Raw genomic sequence first — 22,570 nt, forward strand, 5'->3', positions numbered from 1 at the left:
GTCCAATATGCTGCATGTGTGTGTGGGACCTTGGATGGCCTCCATGTGTGTGTTTGAGGTCTTGTAAATATTTGGGGCTTGTGTGTGTTTGCGTTGTTGTCCCAGTGTGTGTCTCTCTTACATGTGCCTCGCAGACAGTGGGATAACACACAGTCTGAGGCTTTATAGAGAGCAGTGTGTGTGTTAAAGAGAGAGTGTTTCTCCGGAGAGAGTGTGATTAATGCCTGATGTTTATTTGGGGATGTGATTTATTACTCGACCTCACATTTAGATTGCCTTCATTTCCTCACAGAGCGCATTATAGATTAGTCCCAGGAGTTACTCCATTCAAGTGATGCTGTATTTATTCGTTCACAGATGTAATCTGCACCTCTGTGATTGAGTGTGCTCCGAAGGTTATTATGGTACAATCTCCTGAAACCTCCAACTCCTCCCTCAGAGAGAGGGTTGTGAGGCGAGGAGAGAAACGACCATATTAATCAATATTAATCATGAGTGGGTCTAAAAACACCAAATTAATGTTAATTAAGTAATTTAGTGAAGATCAAGGTCACAGGGACACAGCTGAATGTATACCTGTACGTTCCATTGGAACTGAATGTACAGTACCAGTCAAAAGTTTGGACACACCTTAAATTTTCTTCTTACTTTTATTATTTTCTAAATTGTAGATTAATACTGAAGACAATTAAACTACGAAAGAACACGTATGGAATGATTTACTAAACCAAAAAAGTGTTATTTACATAGGTAAATGTAGAAAATAATAAAAGTAAAGAAAAAACTTTAAAAAAGAGAAGGTGTGTCCAAACTTTTGACTGGTACTGTATACCTGTATGTTCATAGGAACTGAATGTACACATGTATGTTTCATAGATACTGAATGTATACCTGTAGGTTCCATAGGTACTGAATGTATACCTATATGTTCCATAGGTACTGTAGTTGTGTGTGATGTACAAGAGCTGCTTACGTTATAGTTGAGGTGAAGGAACCCAGAGCAGAGCTCCACTGGAGAGAAGCCAACTGGGTTAAATATCATGCAGTGATCATGACTCTCTTGTGTGTGTGTGTGTGTGTGTGTGTGTGTGTGTGTGTGTGTGTGTGTGTGTGTGTGTGTGTGTTCTCAGAGGAGCACGAGGATGTCTTGCGACAGGAGAGGGAAGCCCAGGCCAAGGCAGTAGAAGAGGCCCAAAGATCCACTCAGGACGCGTGAGTGACACCCACTCACTGAGAGGAGTTTGCGTTAAAGACTTTTTGTTTTTGTAATAGTTTTGATCGGAGGTCAAGAACTTTGTGAATGTGGCTTGAAATGTTGTAGTGTGTGTCACGTTTGAGGTGACGACTGACCCTCTGCGTGTGTGTGTGTGTGTGTGTGTGTGTGTGTGTGTGTGTGTGTCCAGAGCTCATGGTGATCAGAAGAACCTTCAGGCTGGCCTGGAGGAGATGAAGGAGCAGTACACCAGTGCAGTGGAGAAGATCAGAGGTACGACTGCACTCAGGATCCGTACTTACACACACACTCACTCACACACACACACTTACACACACACACACACACACACACACACACACACACACACACACACACACACACACACACACACACACACATTCACATACATACACACAAACACAGATACACACACACACAGATACACGATATACACACACACACACATATATACGCACACGCACACGCACATTCACAGACACACATGCACACACACACATACACACACACACACAGATCACACAGCTACATTCTCTCCTCTTACTCTGATCTCACTCTCCTCTGAAGGATATACTCTGACGCTGGTTTGGAGAAATAATGTAGTGGATTAATCGATCAGATGATCATACAGTTGTGTGTGTGTGTGTGTGTGTGTGTGTGTGTGTGTATAGAAATGTATCTTAAATGTGTTCGAGTCTGTATGTTAAATATGTGTTTTGTGTGTTTGTGTGGTGTGTGTGTGTGTATTGTAGCGGACATGCTGCGGTACCTACAGGACAGTAAGGAGCGTGCGGCGGAGCTGATCCGTGTTGAGGTGCAGCAGGAGAGGCAGGAGACGGCCAGACGCATGCGCCGCTATTACCTAGCCTGCCTGCAGGAGCTGCTCAAGGAAGGGGGGCACAGCAATGGGTGAGGGGGGCACAGCAATGGATGGGGGGGGCACAGCAATGGATGGGGGGGGGGGGGGGCACAGCAATTGGTCAGGGGGGGCACAGGGAGAGGGAGGGCGGGGCAATGCAGAGAATGAGGGATCTGGGAGAAAGTGGGTAGAGAGCAAAAAAAAGTGTTTTCCTTGTGGGTAGAGAGCTTGCTGATTTGTTGTGGATTTTGGATTGTACTGGACGTCAGGACTATGGTAGTAGTTGTTCCAGTTGAAATGAAATGACCCTTGCCTCACCAATGAAACCCTGAGCTCTGTCTGGGCTGCTGGTTGTGCATTAACCCTGGTGTGGTATGTGAGCGTGCACTTTGAAGTCTGTCTGATTGTGTTGTTATGTCCTCCATTCCCACATAGGGCTGAGAAGAAAATCATTAACGCCGCTAGCAAGCTGGCTGCCATGGCCAAAGTCTTGGAAACGCCCGTGGCCAAGAAGAAGCTCAGCAAGAGCCCCACAGCCCAAGGTGTGTGTGGCACAGCTCAAGGTGTGTGTGGCACAGCTCAAGGTGTGTGTGGCACAGCTCAAGGTGTGTGTGGCACAGTTCAAGGTGTGTGTGTGGCTGTTCTGCCCACGGGCGAACATGTGTTGACCATCTCCAGTGAAAGAGCCTGGAGAATAGTTGGTTTTGATTTGATTATCATCATCATCATCATTATTAAATGTGGCCAATATCTTGTAACGGTCTATAATACTGATAATAATATTATTTATTTTTGTAAGTGTTATTAAGATTCTCATTGTTATATTGCCTCATTTGCATAAATGCATCTGCTTAATAACCTAATATTAATCTTAACCTAATAGTGCTAATAGTGGCATGACCCTTGTCTTGCCTCACAGGTTGGTCATCTGCAGGAGAGACGAACGCCAGCAGCCTGCCAGCCCAGACTCCCAGGGTCCCATGTGGCCTCGCCCCTGCCTCTGACTCTAGAGACCCGGTTGGAGGCCGGCCTCAGAACCAGGCCTCTCTCAGAGCAGCACCAGTCAGCAGCACCGACCCAAGCGCCCGAGTCTCGGCCCCACACCGCGCCCAGCCTTCAGAGAGCAGCACTCTGTCCAAACACACGCAGCCCAGACTGAAGGAGACCAAACCCTCAGCGCAGAGGTCCCAGGCCCTGCTTTCCCAGAAGCCCCCCACAGAGGGCGCTCCCCTGCCCTACTCCTCTTCTTCCTCCTCCTCCTCCTCCTCCTCCCACGGTGGGTACCTGAGTGGAGCAGGTATAGGGGACGTCAGCCTCTCCCACGTCACCCTGAGGAGCCAGCGGAGGGAGCGGCACCCCCAGCAGCACCCCCAGCACCCGCGCCGCACAGGGTCGGACCCGGGGAGGCCCACAGGTGAGCCGTACCCCCAGGCTGAGACGCATCGCACCCAGGAGCCCAGCTTCACTCAGGAGCCTCCGGTCAGGGATGGGAGCACTGGCTCCTACGTCCTCCCACACACACACACACTCACACACACCAGCAGCAGCTCCTACCTCCCCGCACACACACACACGCTCAGTAGCAGCACTGGCTCCTACCTCCCTGCACACACTCACACGCTCAGTAGCAACACTGGCTCCTACCTCGCTGCACACACACACACTCCAGAGGTAGACCTGTTCAGGCCGCTGTCTGCACTGGGACCTGAGTTTGACACGTGCAGCAGCTTCCTGGGAGAGAGCAGTGACTCCACCATCTACAGGGAGATCATGAAGGCGCCCGAGCTCCCTCCAGAGGCTGGCCAGGGGCCGGGGGGAAGAGGCAGACTAGGCCAGGGGTCCAAGGGGCCGGGGGAAAGGGGCAGATTGGGTCCCAAGAGCCTCTTCTCGGAGATGCCAGGGTTTCAGCAGGACAGTGGCTTTGGCAGCCCACCCTCCCAGCTGAGGAAGAGACCTACCTGAGGACACACACACACACACACACACACACACACACACACAGGCTCCACTTTGGACCGCCTGATGAAGACCCTGGAGACCCTCCACCCACCCACCCACACATTGGACTTTGTTAGCCAGCCACAGCTGAGATTTGGTTTTATACTTGTTTACACTCTCAAGAGGGGGTTTTAAGGAATGTGATGTTTGTTTTGGAATCAAGTGCCTTGTTTGACCAAACTGGTGCACTCTCCTCCCAAAGAGCAAGTGTCATTTTTTTTTTTTTTAAGTTTATTTATGAAATAAGTTTATTCCGTCTAAGTGTCTGTGCGTTTGTGTTTTTATACCAGTCGTTACGACTCATGTGTTTTTATGTGTCTTATCAAATTAAATGGTTTTTACAGATAAATGCTTTCTATGCACTTAATGTGTCGCGTATTGATCCGTCATTCCTTCCCTCTGCGCGTCAAGACTTTATAGACTCAAATCCAAAACAATGCCAGATGTCATTCTGATTGAGTAATATGTGCTTCACGTGACTATTTCCCAAACACGTGTTTGGATACTCTTCCCCAACTTCACTGATAACGTTTATTGGGCGAAGCTAGTTTTCTTGTCGGGGTAATCGACCGGGTTCACGATGTTGATAAAACTAGATCAAGCCACGGACGGGACGGATCGACTGTCACTTGTAGTAGCCTAAAACAGTGTGTCTGTCTTCATAAGTCTCTGACTAAATAACGCAGTTTAGTGACAATGTTTACATGGCTGATCTTCCTTGCTGTTTTGTTAATAGTTCTTGGATATCGATTTCCATATTTTCTGAAAGATGTACAGTACGGCATTCAAACGACTCTAGTTGGCTATCGATTATCTAAATACGCACGGTCAACGCCGTACTTTACACTATTGGATCGCTTTTTGGAAACGGTGAGTAAGCACCCTGACAAGAAGTTTATTTCTTTCAAAAATGAAACGTTCTCCTACCAAGAGACTGACAGGCAGAGCAACCGGATCGCCAGAGCTCTCCGGGAACATGCTCGTGTAAAAGAGGGCGAGACAGTCGCGCTACTCTTGGGCAATGAGCCCGTGTTCCTGTGGACGTGGTTGGGTCTTACAAAACTCGGCTGCTCTGCCGCCCTTCTCAATCACAACCTGAGGTCCAGATCGCTCCTGCACTGTTTCTCCTGCTGTGGGGCCAAAGTGCTGCTTGCAGCTGCAGGTACACAGCTTAGCGCGTCCCTCTTTTGTATTGACAAGAAAGTTGGCGTGTCAGGATTTGTCATTCCTATGATTTGAAAAACTGAGTCAAAGTTTAAATATACGTTTAAAATATACAGTGCATCCGGAAAGTATTCACAGCACTTCAGGTTTTCTACATTTTGCTATGTTACAGCCTTATTCCAAAAAGGATTAAATTCCACAAAAGTCTGCACACAATACCCCATAATGATAACGTGAAAAAAGGTGTTTGGAAATGTTGGCAAATCTAAATCTAAAAATCACATGTTCATAAGTATTCACAGCCTTTGCCATGACGCTCAAAATTGAGCTCATGTGCATCCTGTTTCTACTGATCATCCTTGTGATGTTTCTACAACATGATTGAGTCCACCTGGGGTAAATTCAGTTGATTGGACATGATTTGGAAAGGCACGCACCTGTCTATATAAGGTCCCACAGTTGACAGTGCATGTCAGAGCACATACCAAGCCATGAAGTCCAAGGAATTGTCTGTAGACCTCCGAGACAGGATTGTATCCTGGCACTGACCTGCAGAAGGGCACAGAAACAAAATGTCTCCAGCATTGAAGGTTCGAATGAGCACAGTGGCCTCCATCATCGGTAAATGGAGGCAGTATGGAACCACCAGGACTCTTCCTAGAGTCGGCCCCCCGGCCAAACTGAGCTATCGGGGAGAAGGGCCTTAATTAGTCATTGAGTTGACCAGCATTGCTCGGTGAAGAGAGGAGAACCGTCCAGAAGGACAACCATCTCTGCAGCTCTCCACCAAGCAGGCCTGTATGGTAGAGTGGCCCAACCAGAGCCCAGACTTGAACCTTATTGAACATCTCTGAAGAGATCTAAAAATGGCGGTGTACCAATGCTCCCCATCCAACCTGATGGAGCTTGAGAGTTCCTGCAAAGAAGAATGGGAGAAACTGCCCAAAAATAGGTGTGCCAAGCTTGTAGCCTCATACTCAACAAGACTTGAGGCTTTAATTGCTGCCAAAGCTGCTTCAACAAAGTATTAAGCAAAGGCTGTGAATACTTATGTACGTGTTATATTTTCGTTCTTAATTTTTAATACAAAAGATTCAGCAATCCTGTTTTCGCTTTGTCATTATGGGGAATTGAGTGCTGATTGATGAGGGGAAAAAAATAATGTAAATGATTTTAGCATAAGGCTGTAACATAACAAAATGTGGAAAAAGTGAAGCGCTCTGAATACTTTCCGGATGCACCGTAGTTAATGATTTAAATGTTAGTGAAATCAGTTGATAGTGAAATGACACCATTCTAGGAGTAGAGAGATATTGGAGTGACACCCTAATAAAGAGCATGCATGTCCTCATATGGTCCTCATGTGCACTCATCCAATCTGCCATCTTCTCAGAGTTCAGAGATGCTGTGGAGGAGGTGCTGCCTGTGCTCCGAGAGCAGGGGGTCACAGTCTTTCTCCTCACCGAGAGGTGTGACACTGTCGGCATGGAAACCTTCGCCGACAAGATCCGCCTGGCTTCAGATGCCCCCCTGCCCTCCGACCTCAGGGCAGGGGTGACCTTCTCCAGCCCCGCTGTGTACATCTACACTTCAGGCACTACAGGTGACAACATCCCCCTCAGGACCGTTAGTCTTACAGAGAGCTGTAGGACGGGGGGCAAACCCCCACCCCCACCCACACCCCCACCTAACCAATATCACATAATATCTAACTTGACTCATGACTTATATGCGTTAATATTAAGTGTCGTATAACTTAATTGTAAACTGAGTTTAACACCCCTCTGGTACCCGTGGCAGTGATGCCATGTTAACCCATGTCTGCTGTGGGATGCTTTGGTAACCTGTGCCAGCTGTGATGCTATAGTAACCTGTGCCCGCTGTGATGCCATGTTGACCCCATGTCTGCCCTGTGATGCTTTGATAACCTGTGCCTGCTGTGATGCTACGGTAACCTGTGCCCGCTGTGTTGCTATGGTAACCTGTGCCTGCTGTGATGCTATGGTAACCTGTGCCCACTGTGATGCTGTGCAGGGTTACCCAAGGCTGCGGTGGTGAGCCACCAGAGACTGTGGGCCATGTCCAGCCTGCAGTCCATTGTGGGCGTGTGCTCTGATGACGTGGTCTACATCAACCTGCCCCTCTACCACACGGCTGGCTTCGCCCTCGGGTTCACCGGTGCCATCGAAGGAGGTCCGCAGGCTTCACAGGATGAGGAGAAAACACTGCAGTCAAGCTCACATCTTACACATAACTGCAGTCTAGCTCACATCTTACACATAACTGCAGTCGAGGACACATCTTACACTTCACTGTCACCCTCTATCTCAGTTCCACTTAACAGTTAAACCTTAGTACAGGTACATTTCATTAGTAACACTTTATCATAGAATGAGAGCCTGAATTTATGAAGAGGGAAAGTATGAAGTTGTTAAGTTTGGATTCATGTGTGGACGTGTCTGTAGATGTGCTGAAATCATAAAGAGAAGAGCAAGCACCCACCGGGGTTTGGCTTTCATACAGGACTGAACTCTTCCCACAGGATCAGAGATCTTAAACCGGTTCCCATTTTTACTGTCCCTCACAGGGGCGAGCCTGGTGCTGAGGAATAAATTCTCTGCCTCACAGTTCTGGGAAGACTGCAGGAAGTACAACGTGACTGTCATGCAGTACATTGGGGAAACAATGCGATACCTCTGCAACACACCAAAGGTATGTGTCCCCAGTACAGCCTGTTATGGAGTACAGAACATGGTGGAAGGATGGCAGGTGGGTAGACAGAGCAAAGTTGAAGTTTGTTCAGCAGGCATCAAGTCTGGGTGTTTTTCTCCGCCTCAAAGCCTTACTCCAGCACCAACCCTTACTCAGGAACCAACCCTTACTCAGGAACCAACCCTTACTCAGGAACCAACCCTTACTCAGGAACCAACCCTTACTCAGGAACCAACCCTTACTCAGGAACCAACCCTTACTCAGGAAACAACCCTTACTCAGGAACCAACCCTTACTCAAGCACCAACCCTTACTCAAGCACCAACCCTTACTCAAGCGCCAACCCGTACTCAGGCACCAACCTCATGACAATATGGCCATCTGGTAAAGCTTATCACCTGACACACAACAGAATATCAAGGGACGCTCTGTTACCCCCAAACCATTTAATTTTGATGCAGTGTGCAGATTCACATGGTTTTAGGCAGTGTTTTTTCGTATATATTGTTTGTATTATTTATATATAATATATATATATATACAGTATGTATATATAGTAATAAAGTAATATATACTATAACATACTGTATATAAAATGGCTATTTTTACACTCCTATTACCTTGCATTATTGTTGTTGTGACCATGTTAAGCACCTTGAGACCTCTTTATATTTTAAAGTGTGCTATAAAAATAAAATGTATTATTATTATTATTATTATTATTATTATTATTATTATTATATAGATATATATATATATATATATTGTCCTCCTCCCTGAAGACGCCCATGGATCCGGTGCACAATGTGAGGATCGCCTTTGGGAACGGCCTGAGAGGGGACGTGTGGAGGACGTTCCTGGAGCGCTTTGGTCACGTGGACATCAGAGAGCTGTACGCCGCCACGGAGGGCAACATGAGCTTCATCAACTACACTGGGAAGATCGGCGCAGTGGGCCGAATCAACCCACTGCACAAGGTACACACATTACCATGGCATCGTTACGACAGGCAAGTCATACAACACAACAGGGAGTGTGTTATAATGAATAACATACTAACTGTGATCTGGTCTAGTGAACCTGGTGGTAGTTATATACAGTCCTGCACACCATTATTGGCATCCCTAGTGAATATAAGCAAACAGGCTATGAAACAATATGTCTGCTGTTTATCCTCTTGGTCTTCCACTCAAAATATTCATACAAATCTTACCTTTTCATTGAGGTAAAATAATTGAGAGAAAAAGTTTTTTTGACATTAAAAAAATATTCTTCTTCAAAACATGTGTGCCACAGTTATTGGCACCCCTTAATTAAAGGTTTTGTGCAGCCTCCCTTTGCCAAGATAACAGCTCTGAGTCTTCTCCTATAATGCGTGATAAGGTTGGTGAACACATGGCACGGGATCTGACACCATTCTTACATACAGTATCTCTCCAGATCCTTCAGATTCTGAGGTCAACGCTTGTAAACTCGGCTTCAGCTCATCCCACAGATTTTCTATGGGGTTTAGGTCGGGGGACTGTGATGGCCATGGCAAAACCTTTATTATGCGGTTGGTGAACCATTTTTGTGTTGATTTTGAGGTATGCTTTGGATCATTGTCCTGCTGGCAGGTCCAACCATGGCCCATTTTGCCTTTTTTTTTTTTTTTTGAACTTATTGTTTATTGATCCAAGACAGTCATCACAAGACAATCAAAAGAGAAGAGTTACTGTTACATTAACATCCATTTCATACACAGCAAATGGAAAACTCCTCAGAAAATATATCCTAACATATAACACAAAAGAAAAACACATATGACACAAAAGAAAAAGAAAGACAAAACATTTGTTTCTTTAAAATAAATACAAATTCAGTGGGAAAACAAGAGGGGGGGGGGGGGGGGGGGGACACTTGCTCTCTCTCAAAACATTATGAACATGGCAGGGCTCCATCTCTTCAAAAATGTATCTCTCTGGAGCCTCAAGTTAAATGTTATTTCCTCCATTCTATAGAGTTGCCATACACGCTTTATCCAAGACTGACATGTTGGGACGGTAGGCTTCAGCCAATTGACAGTGATTTCTTTAGTTGCTGCTGCCAGGAGGATTTGCAAAAGGTAGATAATGTCTCTGCGTTCAAAACCCTCAGGGATAACACCCAGTAAAGCAGTTAATGGATCCTGTGGTATACGTACTTTAAAAATATCGTACAGAGCTAGGTAGACATCATCCCAATATTTCTTCAGTTTCTTACAGGACCAGAAGGTGTGTATGAAATTTGAGTCTGTTTCCCCACAATTTCTCCAACAGCCACTGGTGGCTGATGTTCCACTTCTCCCTGTTATGTGTGGTGTCCTAAAGAATCTAACTACCATTTTCCATTTAAATTCTCTCCAACTGTTGGAGGAAGAAACCCTATGCGCCTCAGAACAAATTTCCTCCCATGTTTCTTGTGAGATATCCTGTTGAAGCTCACTTTCCCATTTCGTTTTGATATATAGTGTGTTATGTGCGTCCATAGTAATCAGATTATTGTAAAGACAAGAAATAGTTTTTTCACACAAAATACCGCGTTGTACTCTAATAAAATACTGTTCTATTGGAGATGGTGATCTAATTTTATTAATTTCCCCATGCTGAACAAAGAAATGCCTAATTTGGAGAAACCTGAAAAAATCAGTATTTGGAAGTCCAAATTCTTCTTTAATCTGGGTGAATGACTTAATGTTATTTGAATGGACTAGCTGGTGAGTATAAATAAGACCATATCTAGCCCAGTTTTTAAAGCCAGCATCTAGATGCAGCGGTGTAAAATTGGGAATGGATTTGATTGTAGTTAGGGTTGATAAGGGGTTAGGTAGTTTGTGCCTTTTCTGTATTTCTTTCCAAATATTAGCTGTACTTTTTGTCCATATGCTTGCCTCACATGATTTCAGAGATATGTTTGAGAATGGTAACTGTTCAAGAATATGTTCACATTGTGTTTTTTCTATATCTAACCATCTAGTTGAGGTATCATTAGTGATCCAGGCAACCATAGGCTTAAGTTGTGAAGCCCAGAAGTATAGTTTGAGGTTAGGTAAAGCAAGCCCACCATCAGATTTAGGGAGCTGTAGAGTTTTGAGTCGTATTCTGGGCCTCCTACCTTGCCAAATAAACCGGGATATCAAGCGATCCAGCATACAAAATATTTCTTTTGGTATGGGAATAGGGAGCATCTGAAATGGGTACAGTAGTCTAGGAAGAACATTCATACGGATAGATTCTATTCGACCTAACAGGGACAAGGGAAGGGAGGACCAACGGGCCAGATCCTGTGTGATTTTATTAATTAATTTGTCATAATTTGCACTAAACAATTTATCCAACACTGGTGTTATAAAAATACCAAGGTATTTAATGCCCTCCGACGGCCAGCGAAATTCACTGTGATCTTTTATTTGTTTTGAAATAAGACTGTTAATATCCAGTGCCTCTGTTTTATTAATATTTATTTTATAGCCTGAGTAGTACCCAAATTGTTTTACGCTTGTTTTTAACGCTGGTATGGAACCTGAAGGATTTGACAAGTACAAGAGTACATCATCTGCATACAATGAAATTTTGTGTTCATTTTCTCCTATTGTCACTCCAGCTATGTTCAAATTATCTCTGATCATTTGGGCGAGTGGCTCAATGCAAATGGCAAAAAGCGCTGGTGATAAGGGGCAGCCCTGGCGCGTACCCCTTTCAAGATTAAAAGGTGCAGATAAGTGACCGTTGACTCTTATTGCAGCCCTGGGCTCTGAGTATAGAATACGGATCCATGAAATGAAATTATCACCCAGTCCAAATCGTGCCAAGGCTTGGAATAAATATTTCCATGACACACGGTCAAAAGCTTTTTCAGCGTCTAATGACAGCAGCATAGCTTCTGAGCCCTGGGAGGCTGCATAGCTCATGACATTCAGAAGTCTGCGGATGTTGTTACCTGAATAGCGGCCTGGGATGAACCCTGTTTGGTCTGGATGTATTATGTCTGGGAGATGTTTATTTAATCTGCGAGAGAGAATAGATGTGAGTATACGTAAATCCCCATTAAGGAGGGAGATGGGCCTATATCCACCACAATCAGTGGGGTCTCTGCCCTCTTTGGGTATTACAACGATAGTAGCGTCTCTCCATGATGGGGCAAGCTTCCTTGTTTCTAGCATACAGTTATAAGCTTGTAATAGTAGAGGGGATAATACATCACTAAATGTTTTATAAAACTCATTAATATAGCCATCTGGTCCTGGGCTGGAATTATTTTTAAGGTTTGAAATGACTTCCTGAAGTTCAGTGGGTGCTATAGGCAGATCCAAATTTCCTTTTGCATCATCAGATAGTTGTTTTAAATTGATTTGGTCTAAAGATTTTTTTATCTCATCGTCACATGTGGACACCCCCACGTTGGTGTAAAGCGTCTTATAAAAATCTGCAAAGGCTTTTGAAATTTTTTCTGGATCTGTCACAAATTTTCTTGGATCATCAGTTTTAACTTTCATGACCACTCGAGAGGACTGCTGTTTTCTTAGCTGAAATGCAAGTAACCGGCTCGCCCTCGCTCCGTGTTCATAATATCTTTGGCTGGTATATCGCAAACATCCCTCTGCTTTTTCTGAAAGTAAGGTGTCTAGTGTCCTACGCTTATTTATCAGGGAACTCAGTGTGTCTTGACAGTGTGTAATTTTGTGTTGTTGTTCAAGAGCCTTTATTTTGATTTCTAGCTCTTTACGTTCAGCTTCTTTTTCCTTCCTTTTAGCACTAGAGAAAGCTATAATGCGGCCCCTCAAGTAAGCCTTAGCACAGTCCCAGAGTATTAATGGTGATGTTTCTGGATTGGTGTTGAATTCCAGATAGTAATTTAGTTCCGTTCTTACAAACTGAACAAAAGTGGGGTCATTGAGTAGAGATGTATTCAGTCTCCAGCTTTTAAAGGATTTTTTTTGGCCTAAATCCCATTCAACCAACACCGGGGAGTGGTCTGAGAGGGTGATTGGAAGTATTTTACAGTCTATTATCCTGTGTGTTTCTTCTCTCTGTGTAAACAAGAGGTCAATCCGTGAATATGATGAGTGCCTATTGGAGTAAAATGTATAATCCTGTGTGTTTGGGTATTTGTATCGCCAAATATCAACTAATCCCATTTCTTGACAGTTATGGTTTAATGCTCTGCTCATTTTGACACCTGATGCAGATTTAGGTGTTGGGGCTTTATCTTTTAGCTGCGACATTACACAGTTCATGTCACCCCCCGCAATGAGAACCCCAGTACATCTGTCTAAGATAGAGCTAAACACTTTTCTGATAAAAAGTGGGTCATCATCATTGGGAGCATATATGTTACACAGAGAAATATGAATACCATCAATTACACCATTTAGCAATATATATCTTCCCTCTGAATCTTTATAGTGGGAGATATGTGTAAAATTTAAAATCCTATGTATTAATATTGCTACACCTCTTTTTTTCCCCGATGTGTGGGATGAGAAATAAACTTTGTCAGCCCAAGTTCTACCAAGTTTATCATGCTCGGCATCTGAAAGATGGGTTTCCTGCAAAAAAGCAATGCCACAGCCAAGCTGTTTTAATTGGCAGAGAATTTTCTTTTTCTTTACTGGGCTATGAAGGCCATTTACGTTGTAACTGATTAACTTAACCCCCATCAAAATGCATGAAAATCTGGGTGAAACTCATTGAGATATTAGATTTAGGCAAACCTCTATAGGCATGGTTGGAGAGCAAGTGAAAACATAAAAGGGAGGGGGATAAAAACAAAATGTCTGACTGTACGATTAGATATTTCGATTGTTTAAATCCAATGACAAAACACACAAATACCTCAAAGAACAATGAGGTAGCAATAATAACAAAAAAAACGAATATCATCTCAAAAGAGATGAAAGGAGTTTCCAGGTAGCCTAAGCACTACCTGGGCCTTCAGCGTTAGGTGTCGTTCGCTGGACGGGTAGATATCCCGCGTTTGCCACTAGCGTGAGGTGCAAATGACCCCTGTCCCATATCCACATCCACCAGAAAAGAATATGAATACACATACACGTCCCTGAGCTACGCAAAGTAGGTTATTAAACATACAAGAACGAATTGTGTTAACTCATGAGTAGGCTTATACTTAAGTCTACTGTTGAAAAGGTCTCGCCAAGTTCATTACGAAATTCAAATCGAACAGAAATACAAATACGAGTCCCCGAACTACATAAAGTAGGTTATCAAACATACAAAAACAATTTGTGTTTACTCATGACTAGGCTAGCCTTATACTTGACTCTACTGTTGAAACGGTTTCACCAAGTTCATTAAAGAATACAACTACAATACAATTCATATACAAGTCCCCGAACAACGTAAAGTAGGTTATTAAAACATACAAAAACGAATCGCGTTAACTCATGTGTAGGCTCGCCTTATACTTAGTCTGCTGTTGAAACGGTCTCACCAAGTTCATTAAGAAATCCCTTCATGACGCCAAACAAGTTACGATTCACCTCCGCACGTCTGTTGACCCTCCCGTTGGCTGATGTCCACCCCACGCGATGTAGATCTCTCTCAAGGCGCTCCTGCTCGGAAAGCACCGCGTCGATGCCCAGGTCTCGTAGGCCGTCGGCTGCTTCCCATGCGGAGTGGAAGAGACGAGTTTCTCCGCGGACAAAAACTTTCAGCTTCGCAGGATAGGGACTCTGGAATTTGATCTGCTTGGCCATCAGCTGCTTCTTAATGCCGGCATACTCCCTTCTCCTCCTCTGCAGCGTTGGTGAGTAATCGTGGTTCAGTGTGATTCTCTCTCCATTGTAGGTTATGTTCTTGTCCTGCCATGCCTTTTGCAATATAAACTGCTTGGTCTTGAAACTGTGGAACTTTATAACAAACGATCTCGGACTTGCAGATGGGTCAGTGGGTTTCTGTTGAAGGGATCTGTGCGCGCGTTCAAGCCTTAACTCAAAATCGGTGGGCAGGTTTAAAATTCTACGGAGAAACTGTTCCATCCATTGAACTGTATCTCCACTTTCTGTGTGTTCTTTAATCCCGTATATTCTCAGGTTCTCTCTTCTTTGGGCATTTTCCAATGCCTCGCACCTAGACTCCACTTGTCGATCGCGGTGTAGTAGATACGAGAGAAGCTGTGTATTCCGGTTGTGCCCATCCTCTAGTGAGCTCACACGACCCTCTGCCTCTGATATTCTGCCCACTAGTCCACGAACAGTCAAGTCTATGCTGGTCACTTTTTCAGAGAGTTTGTCGAGTGATTCATTTACCTCTTGACGAAACTTCCTTAATTCGGTGATGATGGTAAGGGTCACATCAGGTGTAGGCTCAGCTAAGGCGCTGGCATTAGCATCCGCCGTGGCTAGCCCCCTCATGGCACTGGATTCTTCTTCAAAATACTTGGATTTTTCTCCACCGTCTGTTGTTTTTGTTGTTCTCACTTTGCGTTGAGTATGAGACATGATGGTAATATCGTCGAGTTAAGCGAAAAGAAGGGGACTTAATGTTAATTTTATGTGGATATAGATTTGGGACACGGGAGCTCCTCTTTTAAGCAGCCATTAGGTTTGTGACGTCACCAGTCCGACTCAACCATGGCCCATTTTAAGTTTACTAGAGGGGGCTGTTAGGTTTTCATTTAATATCTGCTGGTATTTGATGGAGTCCATGATACCATGTATCCTAACAAGATGTCCAGGGCCTTCGGAAGAAAACCAGCCCCACAACATCAAAGATCCGCCACCATACTTCACAGTGGGTATGGGGTGCTTTTCTGTATGTCTTTCTATATCTTTCTGTCTACGCCAAACCCACCTTTGTTGTTTTTGCCAAAAAGCTTTATTTGTTTTGGAGACTTTCTGACCCCAAGACTCAACTAATGTCTGCAATTCTCCAGCTGTGATCCTTGGAGATTATTTTGCCAGTCGAACCATCCTCCTCACGGTGTGGGGTCAATTTACACACTCGTCTTTCAGGCTGATTCTTAACATCTCCTGATGCTTTAAACTTCTTTATTATTTCCATGATAGTTGAAATGGGTATTTTCAACTGGTACGAGATTTTCTTGTGTCCATTTCCTGATTTGTGCAGCTCAACAACTTTATATCACACATCGTCACTGTGTTCTTGGGTCTTTCCCATTCTGATGAATGACTAATGGGATTTGGCCTGTGTCACCTCATATTTGTACGTCAGTGGAACAGGAAGTCATGGTTAACCTCTTAAGAGTTCAAAATTAAACAGGTGAACTTAAAAATGTAAAACATGACTGGAAATATACTTCAGTTAGATTTCAATTATAAGATTTTTACAAGGGTGCCAATAATAGTGGCAAACATGTTTTTGGGAAAAATATTATTTATTTAATCTCAACCGTTGTTTTTTCTTACCTTTTCAGTGAATTTAAATTATTGTAAGATTTTTGTGAATATTTTGAGTGAAACACCAAGAGGATAAACAGCACAGACATATTTGTTCATAGGCCTACCCTGTTTGCTCATATTCACTAGGGGTGCCAATAATGGTGAGCAGGACTGTAGATGTTGCACAGTATGTATGTATGTAAATGATTATAGTATGGATGTGATGCATCAGAGTATGAATGTGATGGATCAGAGTATGTCGAAGCTTCTGTGAAATCTCCCTCCTACAGACTTCTCCTTTCTCCTTTACTAACGTCACAGTGCCGACTCATCTGTTCACACACTCATGAAGAGTTTCATAGAGTCTGTGTTTGCGCTGGTTAAGGGTGACATCCCTGTCGCTCCCTCAACTGAAGCAGAGGCTCTGCTCCTCGATAAGACCTCAGCATTGGGAGATGAGGCCTAGTGGCATTAGTGTGTTCACACTGTGAGCAGTGTAGTAATATAATGTTAAATATGAACACTGATAGTGCTGTAGTAATATGATTATGCCTAATATGGACACTAATAGCGGTGTAGTAATATGATTATGCTTAATATGAACACGGATAGCAGATTAATACCCTGATTACACTTAATATGACCAGTGATAGCGGTGTAGTTATATGATTATGCTTAATATGAACACTGATAGCGGTGTAGTTATATGATTATGCTTAATATGAACACTGATAGCGGTGTAGTTATATGATTACCAGTGTTGGGGGTAACGCGTTAGAAGTAACGCGTTAGAGTACTCTTATTCGTTTTTTTCAGTAACGAGTAACCTAACGCGTTAGTTTTGCGAATTCAGTAATCAGTAACTCGTTAATTTCCCAAATAAGCACTCGTTACTCCGTTAATTTCCCTCGATAAGGAAAGTAAAGTCCCGGGTTCTCTGCATTTAGTCAGATGCTGCTGCTTGCGTTTGTGACTGCCCTCAGTGCCCCGCTCCTTGCATCTCTCTCTCTATCTCTCTCTCTCTATCTCTCTCTCTCTCTCTCTCTCTGTGTGGGTGTGGGTGTGTGCGCGCACCTGTGCGTGTTTGTACCCCGGCAAGATGGCCGAGAAGACAGCCTTAGATTCCTGGAGGTACGCGCATTATTTTGAGTTACAGAGCGAAAAGGACAAGCACATAGTGGTACAATGCAATCTGTGGTGAAGAATAGGCTAAAGGTAGCCTACGTGATTATTATGAATGTAGGGCTAGCCTAGGGTCACACGAACATTTTCAGTTCTTCAATGTTTTTTTAGTGCCATGCACTGTTCATTTGTGCAACGCATACGGTAGTAGCCTACATCGTGTTGTTAAGATAAAAAGAAGGAGGAACATTTGGCAGTAGGTTTTTTGTTTGATTTTACTAGGCTACAATTTGACAGGACTATTGTATTTTTGCCAGAGTTAAATTTCAAATTCTAAAAGGTTGCGTGCCTACCTGTTAAGCACTTTGTTAGGCGCCTGCACTTGTAAAGTGGATGTAGAAGCTACATTCTGTTAAAATAACTGCCTCTTACCGGAGTATGTTATTCATGTAAGCTGTTCTAATTATCAAAGGATGAATGCCTGTTAAATAAAACGTGCAATATGATGACTGTCTTTCCTGTCATTATGCTATAGGTTCATGATTGATTCATAAACAGTCAGCACTGTTGGTGCATCTAAAGGAGGATATGTGTTGCAAGGTCATGTAGCAGCTTGCTAGCTAGCTGCCGTGAGGTATTGCTACAGTTATGGCAACTAGTAAGCATATATCAGTAGTAGCTAGTCAACTTCCATCATGAACTGCATTGTCAGTCGTTTGATCTACGTGTGGAAATATAGAAAACCCATTGCCAAGTAAACAGAACATTAACTTAAGCTTGTGTGTTGTTGCGCTAGGCGGACACGCACGCACCCCAAACGCATTTTAATTGTTGGTAACGCACGAGTACTCTAACGCGTTTCTTTTATTTATAGGTAACGTAGTAACGTAACGGATTACTTTTAATTGATAATAACGTAGTAACCTAACGGATTACTTTCAAAAGTAACGATACCCAACACTGATGATTACACTAAATATGACCATTTAAATGAATACTTAGCTACATAAGCACAGTTAGCAGTGTGAAAATAAGCTTCATTTGTTCCAAGTTTGGAATTGGCCTTGAGTGTCCAGATAAGCATGCTTGACAAGGTCTCTAGCCAGAGTCCTGAAATTCCTTGCAGGGCTTTTGCAGGAGTAAAAAAAAAAAAAAAAAGGAGGACAGGTGGTTTTAAGGGAGTAGGGAGGAGGAGGGGGAGAGGAGCACATGGCATGACAGGAGGAGGGGGAGGGTGAACATAGCATGAGACAAATGCCAAAGTGGATGTTGTACACTGGAAGGGCTTAGCAAGTTCACTACTCTCGCCTCCCTAACGTCCATTTAGAACGCCATTTTCACTTCATAAGAAACCACTGTGAGCAGCGTTCAAATGTGTTTATCCAACGTAAGAAATGAGCAGTGTTGAAATGAGCAGTGTTAAATGACACTAAATGAGCAGAGTTAAATAAGCAGTGTTGAAATGTGTTCATCTTACGTAATAAATGAGCAGTGTTGAAATGACACTTAATGAGCAGTGTTGAAATTAGCAGTGTTAAATGACACTAAATGAGCAGAGTTAAATAAGCAGTGTTGAAATGTGTTCATCTTACGTAATAAATGAGCAGTGTTGAAATGACATTTATGAGCAGAGTTGAAATGTGTTCATCCTACTTCAGAAATGAGCAGTGTTGAAATGACACTTAATGAGCAGTGTTGAAATGTGTTAACATCTGAATGTTCTCCTCAGAGGATCTTCCCATTCGCACTGATTCAGTATGACCTGGAGACTGATGAGCCAATCAGGAACTCAGAGGGCTTGTGCACACAGATACCTAAAGGTACCATCGCTCAGCACACTGCAGAGGCCATCGTCATAACTACTCGCCTTAGTAACAGACCAGACCGGGTCATAACTACTCGCCTTAGTAACAGACCAGACCGGGTCATAACTACTCGCCTTAGTAACAGACCAGACTGGGTCTAAACCACTAGTCTTAGTAACACATCAGACCAGGTCTAAACTAATCGCCTTAGTAACAGACCAGACCGGGTCTAAACCAGTAGTCTTAGTAACAGACAACACTGGGTCTAAACCAGTAGTCCTAGTAACAGACCAGACTGGGTCTAAACTACTAGTCTTAATAACACACCAGACTGGGTCTAAACCACTAGTCTTAGTAACAGACCAGACTGGGTCTAAACTACTAGTCTTAGTAACAGACCAGACTGGGTCTAAACTACTAGTCTTAGTAATATACCAGACTGGGTCTAAACTACTAGTCTTAGTAACAGACCAGATTGGGTATAAACTACTAGTCTTAGTAACAGACCAGACTGGGTATAAACTACTAGTCTTAGTAACAGACCAGACTGGGTCTAAACTACTAGTCTTAGTAACACACGAGACTGGGTCTAAACCACTAGTCTTAGTAGCACACCAGTCTGGGTCTTAACCACTAAGCCTAGTAACAGACCAGACTAGGTCTAAACCACTAGTCTTAGTAGCACACCAGACTGGGTCTTAACCACTAAGCCTAGTAACAGACCAGACTAGGTCTAAACCACTACAGGTCAGGCGGTCTGTGGTAGAGCTGTGTGTGATTGTGTGTCCTTCACACGTGTCCAGGTGAGACTGGACTGCTGGTGTCCCGTATAACACAGAAGGCTCCGTTTGCCGGGTACGCCAGCGACCTGAAGCAGACGGAGAGGAAGAAGCTGCATGATGTGTGTGAGAAGGGAGATGTGTACTTCAACAGTGGAGACCTGCTGAGGATCGATCAGGACAACTTCCTCTACTTCCAGGATCGTGTTGGAGACACATTCAGGTAAGCGCTCAGTCATCCTGTGAGTGTGTGTGAGTGTGAGTGTGATTGTGTGTGAGTGTGAGTGTTGGTGGATGAGAGTTTTGAGTTTGTGCAGTATTAGCTCTGTGTGTGAGTTGGTGTGTGTGAGTGTGATTGTGTGTGAGTGTGAGTGTTGGTGGATGAGAGTTTTGAGTTTGTGCAGTATTAGCTCTGTGTGTGAGTGATTGTGTGTGAGTGTGAGTCAGTGTCTGTGAGTGTGTGTGTGAGTGTTGGTGGATGAGAGTTTGATTGTTTGTGCAGTATTATTAACTCTGTAAGTGTGTGTGTGTGTGTGAGTGCAGTATTATTAACTCTGTAAGTGTGTGTGAGTGTGTGCAGTATTATTAACTCTGTGTGTGAGTGTGTGTACAGTATTATTAACTCTAAGTGTGTGTGTGTGTGTGTGAGTGTGTACAGTGTTATTAACTCTGTGGCTTTTATATCACAGATGGAAGGGAGAGAACGTGGCCACTAACGAGGTCTCTGACATCATCACTATGGTGTCCTCAATCACGGAGGCCAACGTGTACGGCGTCCGAGTACCAGGTGAGGAGTCGTCCCCTCACACTCTTAACTCCTCCTCTTCCCATCTAAGAAGCTGGTCAACACAAGTCATGTTCGGGGGGGCACTGTGGTTCAAACAGTAGCCCCGTGCACATTGGTGCTTGAAGCTGAAGGAGGTTGCGGGTTCGAATCCGACCCGATGCCATTTCTCCTGTCCACTCCCCACCTCTTCTCCCTCTCATTTCCTGTCACAATCTTCACTGCTCTGTCAATTAAAGGCATAAAAAGCCCAAAAACAAATCTTTTTAAAAAAAAAAAAGGTAATGTTCTCTCCCGGCAGGTAATGAGGGCCGGGTGGGAATGGCGGCAGTCACTCTGCAGAGGGGAGAGGCGTTCGACTGCAGCGGCGTGTTTAGTCACGTGTGCACCTACCTGCCGGGCTACGCCAGACCTCGCTTCATCAGGATCCAGGTAGTCTGCAGCCTCTCAGTCCTGCAAAGACATTAATCTGTACAGCAGTATGTCTCACACACAGCCCACAGCAGTGACATTATTCAGTACAGCAGTGACATTAATCAGTACAGCAGTGGCATTAATCAGTACAGCAGTGGCATTATTCAGTACAGCAGTGGCATTAATCAGTACAGCAGTGGCATTAATCAGTACAGCAGTGGCATTATTCAGTACAGCAGTGACATTAATCAGTACAGCAGTGGCATTATTCAGTACAGCAGTGACGGTAATCAGTACAGCAGTATGTGTCACACATTGTAACCATCACAGTTCCTGCTCTTGTCTGTCAACCTGTAAAGCCCTTCTGCTGTTACTTTCAGAGCTCTCTAAAGGTTAACGGAACCTTCTGCTGTCACTTTCAGAGCTCTCTAAAAGAACCTTCTGCTGTTATTTTCAGAGCTCTCTAAAAGAACCTTCTGCTGTTACTTTCAGAGCTCTCTTAAAGAACCTTCTGCTGTTATTTTCAGAGCTCTCTAAAAGAACCTTCTGCTGTTACTTTCAGAGCTCTCTTAAAGAACCTTCTGCTGTTATTTTCAGAGCTCTCTAAAAGAACCTTCTGCTGTCACTTTCAGAGCTCTCTTAAAGAACCTTCTGCTGTTATTTTCAGAGCTCTCTAAAAGAACCTTCTGCTGTCACTTTCAGAGCTCTCTAAAATAACCTTCTGCTGTTACTTTCAGAGCTCTCTTAAATAACCTTCTGCTGTTATTTTCAGAGCTCTCTAAAAGAACCTTCTGCTGTCACTTTCAGAGCTCTCTTAAAGAACCTTTTGCTGTTATTTTCAGAGCTCTCTAAAAGAACCTTCTGCTGTCACTTTCAGAGCTCTCTAAAATAACCTTCTGCTGTTACTTTCAGAGCTCTCTAAAATAACCTTCTGCTGTCACTTTCAGAGCTCTCTAAAAGAACCTTCTGCTGTTATTTTCAGAGCTCTCTAAAATAACCTTCTGCTGTTACTTTCAGAGCTCTGTAAAAGTTACTGGAACTTTGTGCTGTTACTTACAGAACTCTCTAAAAGTTACCGGAACCTTCAAGCAGATGAAGGTGAAGCTGGTGGAGGAGGGCTTCAGTGTAGAGGCGGTGCAGGATCCACTCTTCTTCCTGGACGAGCGAGAGAAGTGCTACAGCCCACTCACAAGAGATGTGTACAACGCCATCTTACAGGGCTCTGTTAAAATCTAACTGTTGTTTTAGCACTGTTTGTCGTTTGACTGTATGGCTGTACAGAAGCAACTGGTAACTGGACTTTATGTACTCGAGGATGTTAT

The 22,570-nt window shown here is 43.9% G+C and overlaps 2 protein-coding genes across 2 annotated transcripts in view; both read left to right on the forward strand.

The window, feature by feature from the left end:
• cep152 (centrosomal protein 152) overlaps positions 1-4,055 on the forward strand; it is a gene marked incomplete at both ends in the record, with an annotated part of 25,503 nt that extends 21,448 nt beyond the window's left edge. Inside the window, 5 exons of the mRNA XM_080847561.1 lie at positions 1,131-1,212; positions 1,404-1,486; positions 1,987-2,143; positions 2,529-2,635; positions 3,013-4,055. Coding sequence (XP_080703687.1) covers positions 1,131-1,212; positions 1,404-1,486; positions 1,987-2,143; positions 2,529-2,635; positions 3,013-4,055 — 1,472 coding nt within the window. The remainder of the gene's footprint in view (positions 1-1,130; positions 1,213-1,403; positions 1,487-1,986; positions 2,144-2,528; positions 2,636-3,012) is intronic.
• Positions 4,056-4,771: 716 nt separating this feature from the next.
• On the forward strand, positions 4,772-22,484 carry slc27a2b (solute carrier family 27 member 2b; the record flags this gene model as incomplete). Its single annotated transcript, XM_080847562.1, has 10 exons — positions 4,772-5,253; positions 6,649-6,858; positions 7,290-7,448; positions 7,843-7,967; positions 8,750-8,944; positions 19,196-19,286; positions 20,075-20,273; positions 20,740-20,837; positions 21,136-21,266; positions 22,308-22,484. The coding sequence occupies exons 1-10, from the start codon at positions 4,788-4,790 to the stop codon at positions 22,482-22,484; spliced, it is 1,851 nt and encodes a 616-aa protein (XP_080703688.1). The 5' UTR covers positions 4,772-4,787.
• Positions 22,485-22,570: the final 86 nt, after the last annotated feature.

The sequence above is a fragment of the Sprattus sprattus genome (genome assembly GCF_963457725.1).
Source record: "Sprattus sprattus genome assembly, chromosome: 11".
NCBI lineage: Eukaryota > Metazoa > Chordata > Actinopteri > Clupeiformes > Clupeidae > Sprattus > Sprattus sprattus.